The 13,641-nt window shown below is 42.2% G+C and overlaps 1 protein-coding gene across 1 annotated transcript in view; it reads left to right on the forward strand.

The window, feature by feature from the left end:
* Positions 1–13,641, forward strand: part of kcnh4b (potassium voltage-gated channel, subfamily H (eag-related), member 4b) — a 33,820-nt gene that overhangs the window by 18,505 nt on the left and 1,674 nt on the right. The window contains exons 6-18 of the mRNA XM_083557245.1: positions 48–205; positions 954–1,164; positions 1,246–1,440; positions 1,877–2,076; positions 2,401–2,650; positions 4,992–5,206; positions 5,791–5,829; positions 7,270–7,631; positions 7,905–7,987; positions 8,236–8,306; positions 11,229–11,517; positions 11,971–13,366; positions 13,571–13,640. Coding sequence (XP_083413371.1) covers positions 48–205; positions 954–1,164; positions 1,246–1,440; positions 1,877–2,076; positions 2,401–2,650; positions 4,992–5,206; positions 5,791–5,829; positions 7,270–7,631; positions 7,905–7,987; positions 8,236–8,306; positions 11,229–11,517; positions 11,971–12,578 — 2,681 coding nt within the window. The 3' untranslated portion in view covers positions 12,579–13,366; positions 13,571–13,640. The remainder of the gene's footprint in view (positions 1–47; positions 206–953; positions 1,165–1,245; positions 1,441–1,876; positions 2,077–2,400; positions 2,651–4,991; positions 5,207–5,790; positions 5,830–7,269; positions 7,632–7,904; positions 7,988–8,235; positions 8,307–11,228; positions 11,518–11,970; positions 13,367–13,570; position 13,641) is intronic.

The following is a 13,641-nucleotide window of genomic DNA, read 5'->3' on the forward strand; positions in this document are numbered from 1 at the left end:
ATAGTGGGAACACTACAGTGAAGTTGAATCTCTTTATCTCTTTTCAGATATCATCCTGAATTTCCGCACCACTTATGTGAGTCAGTCCGGTCAGGTGGTTTACGACTCGCGCTCCATCTGCATCCATTACGCCGCTACGTGGTTCTTCGTTGACCTGGTCGCCGCGTTGCCCTTCGACCTCCTCTACGCCTTCAACGTCACTGTAGTACGTACAAACCAAGGTCATGAGTATAAACACGAACTATTGTCAGACGAGGTCATTGTTTTTCTCAACGAGATGTACGAGGTGGTGTCAAAGGGTTTCGAGACGAGCTCTGTTTACAAGAAAGTGCTTTATTTATTTAAGTTCACATTCGATCACCTTCAAAACAGTCCCCTTGAACAGCAATACAGCACTCCCAGTGTTCTTCTGGAATGTGTCCTGGAAGTTTTTGAGGCCTGTCAAGCACCTTCTGCGATCTCCGCAACGGTGCCAAAACGGCGAGCTGGATCTTCATCTTTGGGTAGAGGGCAAAATCTGCAGGAGCCAAATCTGGTATTGGTGCGGAAGTGAGAACGTGTTGTTTCATGTGCGAGGAGAGCGCAGAGACAGATGAGGATGGGTTCCCTTTAAAGTCTGGATCCTCTGAAGGTTTCTTCCTCACAATATCTCAGGGAGTTTTTCCTTGCCACAGTTGCCACTGGCTCCTTTATTAGGGACAAACTTACAACTATAAAGAACAAACTTAAACATTCTTTTATAACCTCTTCAACTCTGTAAAGCTGTTTTAAGACAGTGGCCATTGTGAAAACACTCGTACACCAGTACTCAGTGCTCGCCGAACTGAATTGAACAAATTCTCCACACACACATGCTCCAAGGTTTTCGTTTGGATGCTGATGGTATGATTCAAGTCAATTTGAAATCAGTAAAAGGTCCTTACATGGTGTGTGTGTGTGTGTGTGTGTTTTAGACGTCCCTGGTCCACTTGTTGAAGACGGTACGTCTGCTACGGCTGCTGCGTTTGCTTCAGAAGCTGGATCGTTACTCTCAGTACAGCGCCATGGTGCTCACCCTCCTCATGTCCATGTTCGCCCTGCTTGCTCACTGGATGGCCTGCATCTGGTACGTCATCGGACGCAAAGAGATGGAACGCAACGCTAACCAGCAAGACTGGGACATTGGTAACACACACAAACACTAATCTAATCCAAATTCTCCAGTGAATAGATCGAGGATGCTGGATGTTGTTGTTCCGACCGCAGGTTGGCTGCACGAGCTGGGAAAGCGCTTGGAGAGCCCATACATCAACAGTACATTCGGAGGTCCGACCATACGTAGTGCCTACATCGCGTCGCTCTACTTCACCCTCAGCAGCCTCACCAGCGTCGGATTCGGGAACGTGTGCGCTAACACCGACGCTGAGAAAATCTTCTCTATCTGCACCATGCTGATTGGAGGTACACGTTTTACCAACAAAACAGCGAATATTTATATTCCGTGTTCTTTTTTTTTTTTTGCTGTTTATTTTAATGAGTAAGAAGCATGTACAGTCTGTGCCCGTTAATGATGGAGGTCGAGGTCTTTGAGGGAAGCTCAGAAACGATATAACTGATTAAAGATTTCTTTTTTTTGTTTCTGATTTCATTTTTTTGTATAGAATCATTGTAGAATGCTATACGGTTACTATGATTACTACGGTTTAACCATCGTTCTTTTATATATAAAGAGAGAGAGTCTATATAGTATATATATATATATATATATATATATATATATATATATATATATATATATATATACTATATATATATATATATAGAGTACAGTGACTCCTGTTGGACAATCCTCGCAACAGCAGGTCTGATCTTGCCATCTTGTGATCGTTAATTACAGCTCTCATGCACGCGGTGGTGTTTGGAAACGTGACGGCCATCATCCAGCGCATGTACTCGCGTCGCTCACTGTATCACACGCGCATGAAGGACTTGAAGGACTTCATACGCGTCCATCGGTTGCCGCAGCAACTGAAGCAGCGCATGCTGGAGTATTTCCAGACCACGTGGTCCGTGAACAACGGCATCGACGCTAACGAGGTGAGTAACGAGCACAACGTTTTTATTTTAAAAAATGAAACATGTTGCCATGCCTTACTTCTTTTAGCAAAGAGAATTCAGATGACTAGCTAGCTAGCTAGCTTACAGCTAACTACCACATTCTAGCAAAATCAACTGCTTTCAGAAGCTTTTTAACGTAGCCCCTTGGCAACCGACCACAAATAATTAATTTATAATTAAACAAAAATAATTGGTTCTAGCAATAATTAATTGCTTAATAAATTAAACTAGTTAGCTAGGACATTCGCTAACGAGAAATCTCCAGGAAAAGTCCTTAGATCAAGTGATCTCTCGGTCCGACAGCTCCTGCACGATTTTCCGGACGAGCTCCGGGCCGACATCGCCATGCACCTGAACAAGGACATCCTGCAGCTTCCTGTGTTCAAGGGCGCGAGTCGCGGCTGCCTGCGCTCGCTATCGCTGCACATCAAGACCTCATTCTGCGCCCCGGGCGAGTATCTGATCCGCCAGGGAGACGCGCTACACGCTAACTACTTCGTCTGTTCGGGATCACTGGAGGTGCTTAAGGACAGCATGGTGCTTGCGATACTGGGTCTGTACTTCCTGTTTTTTTTTTTGTGTGTGCTTACTTTTGCTTGTGTTGTTATAACCATTTAATAAACTGTATTCAACCATGTAACATATAAATATCAACGCGTCTACGGCTATTTAGCCGTCCCTATTCAAATCTGTTGTACTTCCTGTTTGTCTATTTAGTTAGCTAACAAAAATGTTTTCGGAATGATTATAAACGTGTTATAACTATGTAATAAACAATACTTAACCACGCTAATTGTACATAATGAGGGAATCCTAATAGGGTCTGTCCTTCTTCCTGGTCTTCTTGGCAGGCGGATAAACGGACATTCGCTTTGAACATGATTATGGATCACTTATAACAGCGTTATATATCAGTAACTATATAAAATTTCAGCTTTTTAGCTATGTATGTGTTATAACTGTGTAACAAACAATAACCTAACATCTTAGCGACATTATAATTTGCAATATGGTGCAGATTAGTGTTACGATATCTGACCATATAAAACGTAAACGACGGGATATAACGCGAAGATATCAATGAGCGCTGTTTTTTCGATGCTGCACGAGCTTAGCGTCTATATTCTGTATATAACAGCACCGCGAGTGGATTAGCATCGATTGTGGTGGCGTGTGGTTCTTCCTCGTTATAGTAACAGTGTTGTAGCGTTTAGAATTGTTATGTATCTCAAGTCAAGTTAAATCAAGAGGCTTTTATTATCATTTTTACTATACACAGTGGTACACAGTACACAGTAAAAACGAGACAACGTTCCTCCGGAACCCTGGTGCTACACTAAACAACAACAAACAAAACAACATAGAGCTACAACACAAGTTACATAAAGTGCATCGAGTGCAACCTGGTGCAAACAGTGCAGACAGACAGTGCAGACAGACGACACAAGACAAGACACAAAACCCAATATAGCGCCGACCAGTAAACCTACTGTATACTTGATTATACAGTACTGTACGAGAAGACTGTAAAAACTATACAAACTAAAAACTATACCTCAGAAGTGACTATAAACAGAACAATGTAGTGCAAGCAGTCGAAGGTGCAAAAAAACAGCAGTTGAGAGTGTGGTACAGTTGAGAATAATAAATAATAAATAAATGAATGGTGGTGGAATGGATTGAGATGAGTGATGAGTGTGTGTTAAGTGTTAAGTCCAGGAAAAATTTTACAGTTCGGTAACACACAGTTGAGTGAGTGTGTGTGTGTGTGTGTGTGTGTGTGTGTGTGTGTGTGTGTGTGTGTGTGTGTGTGTGTGTGTGTGAGAGAGTTCCGTTTTATTTCTGTGTATTAAGTAGCCTGATGGCTTGTGGAAAGAAACTGTTGCACAGTCTTGTTGTGGCGGCCCGAATGCTTCGGGACCGTTTTCCTGATGGTAGGTGTGTAAAAAGTGTGTGTGAGGGGTGCGTGTGATCGTCCACAATGCTGTGTGCTTTGCGGATGCAGCATGTGGGGTAAATATCCATGATAGAGGGGAGAGAGACTCCGATGATCTTCTCAGCGGTCCTCACTATCCTCTGTAGGGTCTTGCGGTTCGAGACGGTGCATTTCCCAAAACACGCAGTGATGCAGCTGTTTAAGATGCTCTCAATGGTCACTCTGTAGAACATGGTCAGGATGGGGGGAGGGAGGTGGGTTTTCCTCAGCCTTCTCAGGAAGTAGAGACGCTGCTGGGCTTTCTTTGTGATGGAGCTGGTGTTGAGTGACCAGGTGAGGTTGTCTGCCAGATGAACACCAAGGAATTTGGTGCTCTTGACGATCTCCACTGGGGATCCATCAATAATCAGTGGAGATTGGTCGCTCTGTGCTCTCCTGAAGTCCACAACCATCTCTTTGGTTTTGTCAACGTTCAGAGACAGGTTGTTTGCTCCACACCAGGCAGTTAACCGTTGCACCTCCTCTCTGTATGCTGACTCGTCGTTCTTGCTGATTAGACCCACCACGGTCGTGTCATCAGCAAACACAGTCGTGATATAGTCTGTTATAAAAATCACATGTTTAGATGTTGGTGTGTGGCACTTCCTGTTTGTGCTGACATTAGCTAAAAGAATTCTAGCATTTAGCAGTGCTTTATAATCTGGAGAAAACATTCCATCATTAGTGTAGATTAGTGTAGATGTTAGTTGTTGTCCTGTTTGCACTTTAAGCATTGTTGTGTATATGTTATAACAGTGTAATAAACTGTATTTAACTTTAGCATAGATTATGCTAATGTCTGGTTCTTCCTGTCTTCCTGTAACGTTAGTTCCTGTTGTAGCCTGTTTACTGTAACACTAATTCCTTTATTTATTTATTTATTTTTTGCTAAAGTAAATAACTTGTGATGTCACTGCAGGAAAGGGCGACTTGATTGGCTCAGACCTGCCGGGGGAGGATCATGTGATTAAGACCAATGCGGACGTTAAAGCGCTGACATACTGTGATCTGCAGTACATCAGCGTTAAAGGGTTGAGGGAGGTGTTGGAGCTTTACCCCGAATACGCCAACGTGTTCACTGCTGACATCCACCACAACCTCACCTACAACCTGAGAGAGGGAAGTGAGGCCGAGGTGAACACACACACACACACACACACAAATGTGTAAACAGAAACACAAACAGTAAAATTAAAGCATTAGACTGACTGTATCTCCATAGTGCAATAATATCCCCTAAACACACTGCCTACCAAGTGCACTTCTTTCTGCTTAAGACAGAGTGGGACCTGGACGTGGGAATCGTCTGCAGGTGTCCTGATTATTGGCGAGTTTTGGACTAAATCCACACGAGGGGATTAATTGAGCGGCTGGTGGGACGGGACGAGAGTGACGATGAGCGTGTTATTTCTAAATCAGCACCATGGAGAGTGTGTTCTCCGGCTAATATTTTCGAATTTGTCCTGTTTAGAGTTGATGTGTGTAATGAGCTTATGTAACAGCATAAACACTCCTAATTTGATCAGGCTGATGAAATAAACACTGCAGGGTGGGAAAGTAGCTCTGAGAAGGAAACCAAATCACAGCGAGCCTGCAGTCATCCGCCGCTCCATACGAACTGTAATCAGCACATTCCCTTCCAGCCTGAATGCGCGTTTTAATAAACTGTGTGCTAGTTAGCGCTAGTCCGAGTGCTGATTGTGTTTTTGTTTCTTCAGGGGCTTGCGAGGTTCGCACGTTCTCCAAGGTTCCCTCACGTAAGTTCCTTTCAACTGAGTTCCTAAATGTTGTGTTTGTGGAATACTGAAAAAAAAAAATACTGAAAGTGCTGAACTACTGAATAAACTGGAATACTGAAATACTAAAATATTGAAAATATTGGAATATTTAAATGCTAAAATACTGGAATAGTGAAATACTAAAATAGTAAAATACTGGAATGCTGAAATACAAAAAATACTGGAATACTAAAAAAATCCTGGAATGCTGAAATACTTGGAAAAAAATGTATACAAGAATATATCGAAAAATACCAAAATATTAAAATAGTGAAATACCGGACTACTGAAACTACGGAATATACTGCAATACTATAATTAATTGAATAGTGAAATACTAAAAAACTACTGGAGTGCTGAAATACTGAAAATACTGAAATACGAAAATACTAAAAATAAAGAAATATTGAAATACTGAAAATAATTGAATACTGAAATTCTGAAAATACTAGAATACTGAAAACACTGGAAACACTAGAATACAGTATACTGAAGAGCACAGAAACATTCAAATAGTGAAAACTACTGAATATACGGAATATACCTGAATACAAAAATACTGTAACACTGACATATCAAAACACTGAACTACTGAAAATGCTAAAAACATTCTTAAATATTAAAATACGGAAACATTAAAATATTGAAATATTAAAACACTAAACTACTAAAAATACTGAAATATAGAAATACTGAAACTCTGAAATTCTCTTCTGAACAAGTCTGTTGTTATTATTGTAATTTTTTAATGTATTTTTTAGAACAACTCAGAATAGCGAATGAAATTCAGCATAAATGCTATAAAAAAGGGAAGTAAAAGATCAGAAAGTAAGGAGGTTCCTGGGGTGCAGTCACCGTTCATTCTCATCCCAAAGGGGTTCAACAGGGTTGGAGCTCAACAACAGTAGATGTTCCACAAACATCCAAACCATGTAAAGCAGATCTTCATGGAGCTGGCTTTGTGTACAGGGGTATTTAATACTGGAATAAGTTTCGACCTCCTTGTTTAAGTGAAGGGAAAATTTTATTCTCCTGCATCCAAAAGTTAATATACATAATAAAATTATATTAATATTATAATATATATGTTAATATTATTAATAATTGTTTGCAGTTTGTGGTTACAGATAAAAAAAATGGCTGGAAAAGTTAGTCCATATAGTGTACATTTTGGAATTATATGTTCCCATGTTCTGGAAGAGACAGTATTACACATGTTTTGTGTATATATTTTTAGATTTTTCTTACATTTTGTAAATCAAGTTGGGCAACAAATTTGAATTTAAATGATCTATATAATTAAGTAGAAGTTGAAGTTGAAGTATCCACATCCATAATCCATTGTATATTAAATAAATAAATAAATAAACCAGACAAAAAAAACCAAACAAAAAAATTGTTAATTTGTTACATTTCCAGAACAATCGAGCGGACTCGAGAGCGTCGATCGATGGAAAGCACTCGTGCATGATCGAAACGAGTGGAGAAGGTGAAGAACATGCACACCTTTCCCCTGCGTCGAGATCCCGCCGGAACCTACTCCTCCCGAACCTGGGGAACCTGCTGGGCGACGAGCTGCGGCAGTTCAACGCCCTTCGCCGCTGCCGGTCCCCGGTGAGAGGAGCCTGCCACAGCGTGTCTCCCAAACCACACACCAAAACTGAGCATCTTTTGCACGAGGGCCGTCCTGCCGCTCACGAGGAATTCAACGCCACACGCAAACCCAACAAACTCCACATTCCTACATTCAGCTGCATCGCCCCACCTGACCTCAGCCCGAGGTTTGTACCATGATGGAGATTATTGGTTTAGCTATCAGTCTGATGCTCATTTCCACATATATAATCCTACTGAAGCTGGGTTATTCATAGGTGTGTGTTTGGTTTTTCATGGTTGTGTGTTTGGTTATTCAAAGGTGTGTGTTTGGTTATTCATAGGTGTGTGTTTGGTTATTCATAGGTGTGTGTTTGGTTATTCATGGTTGTGTGTTTGGTTATTCAAAGGTGTGTGTTTGGTTATTCATAGGTGTGTGTATTTGTGTGTGCGTGAGACAGGGTGGTTGATGGGATCGAGGATAATGGACGTGTGTTTCACTTCAGCACCGAGGACAGCACCATCATCACCAGTACAGCAAAAGGTACATTAAGAGCACTAACACACACACACACACACACACACACACACACACACACACACACACACACACACACACACACACACACAGGATGACAACTCTCTCTTTCTCTCTCTCTCTCTCTCTCTCTCTCTCTCTCTCTCTCTCTCTCTCTTTCTTTCTTTCCCTCTTTTTCTATTTCTTTCCTTTTTTGTCTTTTGTTCGTTCTTTTTTTTTCCCCTATTTAATTTGTCCGGCAATTTTCTTTATAGATCAGGGGCACTGCACGCCGCTTCACGAGTCCGAAGAGGTGCGAGAGACCATCAGTCAACTGAACAACAAGGTAAAACGTAACACACACACACACACACACACACACACACACACACACACACATGCTTCCTGATTGCATTGTATTCTTCTGAGTTTTGTGCCCACTGTATATTCTGTACTGTACTTCAAGAAAAGGTAGAAGCCCAAAATAGCACACACTCACACACACACACACACACACACACACACACACACACACACACACACACACACACACCATGCGCAGTTACAGTAAGGTATAGCACGCCTTAAAACCCAGTGTTTCCGCACTGCAGATGATTCCACAGGGAGTGCTGCAAAAAAAAAAAAAAAAAAAAAATCTCCTGCTTCATCCTTTACAGTGGCCATCTATCCCCCCACCACCACCCCCCTCATATATCCCCACCATTTTTCCATCCTTCCCTCTCTCCTGAGATTTGTTAAGACATTCCGCACAGCACAAGGCTCGTGGTAAAGTCTCTCGTCGCCGAAATAGTTCTTCCTGCTTTCCAACCAAGTCGTGACGGAACAAAGGGTTCAAGATTTCTTGGTTTGAAGCATCTCAAGTTAGAGGACATGATGTCATAGCCTCTGTTTGATGCATACGTATGTAAATCCAGGGCCAGGTGTGTGTTACAGTATGTTAGTGCAGGGTGCACATTTGGAACGGCCCTCTCAACAATGCCAGAGACATATTTAGAAAAATTTTATTTGAAATTTATTTTTTACTCATATCATATCTGTATTTAATTATAAAGGTTGGCTTTCAAACTAAACAATTTTTCCTCAGTTATTAATAGAGTTCGATAGAGGATTGCTGGAAATATTGTCAAAAATCCATACCGATAGTTTTTCCGGTTTCCGCTCCGCCGTCATTACGAGAGCGGCCTCTAGAGGCGAAGGTGCGCGCTGGAGAGGAAGAGGAAGAAAAGTCAATAGGAGTAAGACAGAGTACATGAGTGTGAATAAGAGGGAGTGCAGTGGAGGGGTGCGTTTGCAGGTAGAAGAGGTGGAAACCGGTTAGGTTAAGGGTCCAAACTCTCCATCGGCGAGAGTGAAAGGGAAAGTTTATAGGACTGTGGTGAGACCTGAGATGTTGTATGGTTTAGAGACAGTGGCATTGAGTAAAAGACAGGAGGTGGAGCTGGAGGTAGCAGAGCTGAAGATGTTGAGATGTTTATTGGGAGTGACAACGATGGACAGGATTAGAAATGAGTTTATTAGAGGGACAGTGCATGTAGGACGTTTTAGAGACAAGGTGAGGGAGGAGAGATTGAGATGGTTTGGACATGTTCAAAGGAGGGACATGGGGTATATCAGTAGGAGAATGCTGAGGATGGATCCACCAGGAAGGAGGAAAAGAAGAAGAACAAGGAGAGGGTTTATGGATGTGGTGAGGGAAGACATACAGGTAGTCGGTTTGAAAGAGGCAGATGTAGAGGACAGGGAGGTAATAAGATAATCTGCTGTGGTGCCCCCTAATGGGAGAAGCCGGAAGAAGAAGAAGAAAATCATAAATAAATCTTCACAATAATACTGGTAGTCACTCCGGCCCATTACATTTTTTGTTATAGACCGACCTGGCCCCCAATAAAGAAAGGAAAAAAGGTTCGGGGGGCCCCTGGAGTAAGATCAGTTATCAGCACTGAAAAATTTAAGCTGTCATTGATGTTTGCAGTGCAAAAGTGACTGAATGGATCAAAATAAGATTTTATTTTCATTTCTAATTTTATATTTCTATTCGTTAGAGTCAGAATTTTGCAGAATCAGGTTACATTTACCAGTCCCTGACTTACAAACGAGTCTGTTTTGTTCATACACCCCAACAAGGTAAGGTTTATACACCTTTGACACAAAAATACAATGTAATGCATTTAAAAAAAAGATGGTCAATAAAATATTTTTATTTAATATTCTATATTATTGTTGACCTCCATGATCTGGTCCGTGTTCTTTAGAATTATGGTTGAACGATTAATAAGAACGAGCGACGTCGACCATCTTCTCGCCCCGGTCCAATCTCTCTATTGTTTCCATGGTTATTGCTTTGGTCTTCTCAGCAGTTCTGTCCACATCACTGCTGCTTTTTTACAGCACACCACTGTACAGCAGAGGCTGGACACATGTGACAATGTCCAGCAGAAACATAAGCGACTTCCCGGACTTGTTCGCGTCTTTGAAAGTTTGCAACGCGAAGGTACATATCGGGACATATTGTATTTATATGGGGAGAGAGAGAGAGAGAGAGAGAGAGAAAACAAGAGAGATTAATAATGAAGCTGTTGGAGTTAACTCCTGGTGCTGTTTTTCAGTCTATTTCTCATTGGAACCTTTTGCTCCCCATTTTGTACCTGTTTATCGAAATCACTGCATTTACCATATGTTACACCGCATGCGTAATTCCTCCATGTGGCTCCGGAAATGTTTTCAATACCTGTCTCAGGCTACGTCTACATGAATCCCGCTAAATCTGGAAACGTCCCCTTAAAACGTCAAAACTAAAAATGCATCACCGTTTTTCACACACTGTTTTCAAAAAATGTTTTTGCTGACTGAAAATGGCTGTTCGGTGTGGACGGAAGGTCAAAAGAGAGAGAAATTGATGCATATATCCCAGTGATGTTAGGAAGCTGCGCTAGAGTGGGCACAGGGTCTCTCGACCTAGACAGACAGGACAAAAATCAAACATTTTGCGAAGCTTTCCTGCACATTTGTAACGAGCGGTTTCTGGGTTAGATCTTGATCTATATCTGTATGGTTTTGTGCAGTAAGTTCTTACCACTGGTGTACAGGTGTTCCCTTTTAGTTTCTGTCACTGGTTTTGTGTCCTTGTTCTCAAATCTGGGTCAAGAACATGCCTCCAAGAACGCAGTGTAAACTCGGGGTTCAGTTGTTAAAAAGCCGAGCCACCGCTGAGAGTAACGTCTGTGTTTATTTCCTCGTCCACCTTTAGATGGTCACCCTGAACCAAGAAGTGTCTCAGCTGACCAAGGACCTGCATCACATGATGCACCTTCTGCAAGCACAAGCAGCTGCTCACCATTACACCACCTCCATGTCCTCCTACCCCTACGGAGTGCACATGATGCACACAAACACCGCGGCGTACACCGCCGGCGTGCACGCCCACCAGGAGGCTCAAGGTCATTATCGTCCTCATAACCATCTTCACTCTGATCACGCTGCGTCCGAGAACATCGTCCACATGGGGACAAGCACATGGAGCCACGCCTCAGAATTCGGTACGCCCACAACAAACCACAGTGTGGATGAGTCAAACACTGATGGATATAAAATGAATGATCATGAGCCCAAAACCTTCTTTTCAACGAAGAAATCACACAAATAAGCAACAGGTGTTGTGGCGAGTTTGAGTCAGGAGTTTCTTCCATCATTTATTCCTCTTTAAAGGTTCTGCTTGATGTTGAATTTATGCTGATCTGTATGTTCATGCTAAGTAGATACCACCAAGCAGCAATGGTGGTTTTAGTAGTAGTTTTCTCCCGACTTTAAAAACAGCACCTGATTTGATTGTGAGGACATCAAAAGTGTCTCCATGCCATGTGTCCGGAAAATACTGACCAAAGCAGCTACTGATAAATAAAATAAATCAGCAGCCTACAAAACATTCTTGTTAAACAGCTAGCCATGTTGTGCTTACTTAGCTTAACTGATGTGTCGTCATGGTTTTGCAGGTGGAGATCGAACCAGTGTGCCCAAGCAACCCGAAGTTTTCAGACCCCTTCCTCATTTCGATCCTAACAGATCCTGTGATCCTACTTCCTGTAAATCGAGCTTGATCAACATCAACTCCTCTACTTCAGCCTTCTTCCCTGCAAAAGGATTCAACAAACTGGAAGCAGAAGGTCAGGATCACGGCACCCTCGCTAACATTAGTCGCTCTCAACCTGTCCTGTTCAACCGGGACACGCCGAACCAAGTGTCTCTAAACCTCCATTTACTCTCCAGTGCTCCGACGTCCACTCAATCCCTGCTAATCGCTAATCTCACAAATCCAATCCACCACAACCCTCCTGCCACTAGCAAACCAAATCCGGAGTCGGATCCTGACATTCCGGATACGGTCCTGGAGGATGTTAGTGAGTACCGGGAAGACGATGTCCTGCTGTCAGATTTGAGCATTGTGGGACACACGAGTCGCGAGTGCCTGCTAGCGGACGACGGATCTGCGGACAACCAGGAAATAGAGACTTCCGAATCGGAATCTACCAAGCCTGATGTTGGGACGCAAAATGAATGCAGTAGCTCTGAAACGTCCTTGTGCCTCGACCTGATCGACTGACAGGACGTTTATCTCACATGTTTGCAGTGATCTCTTTTGTTTCTTTTTTTTTTTTTTTTTTTAGGGATTGTCTTCTTTCCATCATACCCGTGCAAATAACTTAATAACTATGCAAGACGCATGTTGATTGTGCATTATTCCTTATTTACTCGATCGCTATACCACATACGAATAGCTTGTCTTTAAAGTTACGCACAGCCGAGTCCAAAAGTCTTCGTAAATTTCGAATCAGGAAAGAAAAAAATACATTTCGCATTGTCCTTCTAAACGTTTTGAGCCAATCAAAAAAACTGTGTAACGATCCAATCCGATTGGATACTGATGCAGACAAAAGTTGGTGGCCATCTCACCATATGGTTGGTGTGTTGGATTTATGAACATCCCATTCAACATTTAATCCCCTTTTACTGTTATTATGAGTTCCACCATTCTAGGAAGATGTTCCACTAGATTTTAGAGGGTGTTGGTGGAGATTTGTGTGAGACTTTTTTTCAGCCACAAGGGTCCTAGTGAAGGAAGGTACTGATGTAGGTGAGGTGAGGTGAGGTAAGGAGAGGAAGCCTGGGGTGCAGCCAACACATCAAATCATTACAAAGGTGTACAGTAGGGTTGAAGTTCAGAGCTCAATTGCAGGAGATCTTCCATCATATCCAACCCATGTAAAGCAAATTTTATTGCCGCTGGTTTTGTCTTTGTCTGGAATATGTTTGGGGTCCCATAGTTCAACCCGAAGGGTAAATTTAATGGATCCTATATAATTGAGGGAAGACCCACATAAGGCCTTTAGAGTAGGGGTCTCCAATCTTTTCCAGAAAGGGCCAGTGTGGGTGCAGGTTTTCATTCCAACCAATCAATGGTCACACCTGATAGTCATTGAAAATGAAGATCATTAGATTTGAACAGGTAGAATTTGGTGTGGACTTGCTTGGTTGGAATAAAAACCTGCACCCACACTGGCCCTTTCTGGAAAAGATTGGAGACCCCTGCTTTAGAGGGTTTTTTTTTTTTAAATGAAATGAAATTCGACCTGCATAAACTCTAAAACCTTTATGATTTGGTCAAG

Source organism: Silurus aristotelis (assembly GCF_946808225.1).
Source record: "Silurus aristotelis genome assembly, chromosome: 12".
Lineage (NCBI taxonomy): Eukaryota > Metazoa > Chordata > Actinopteri > Siluriformes > Siluridae > Silurus > Silurus aristotelis.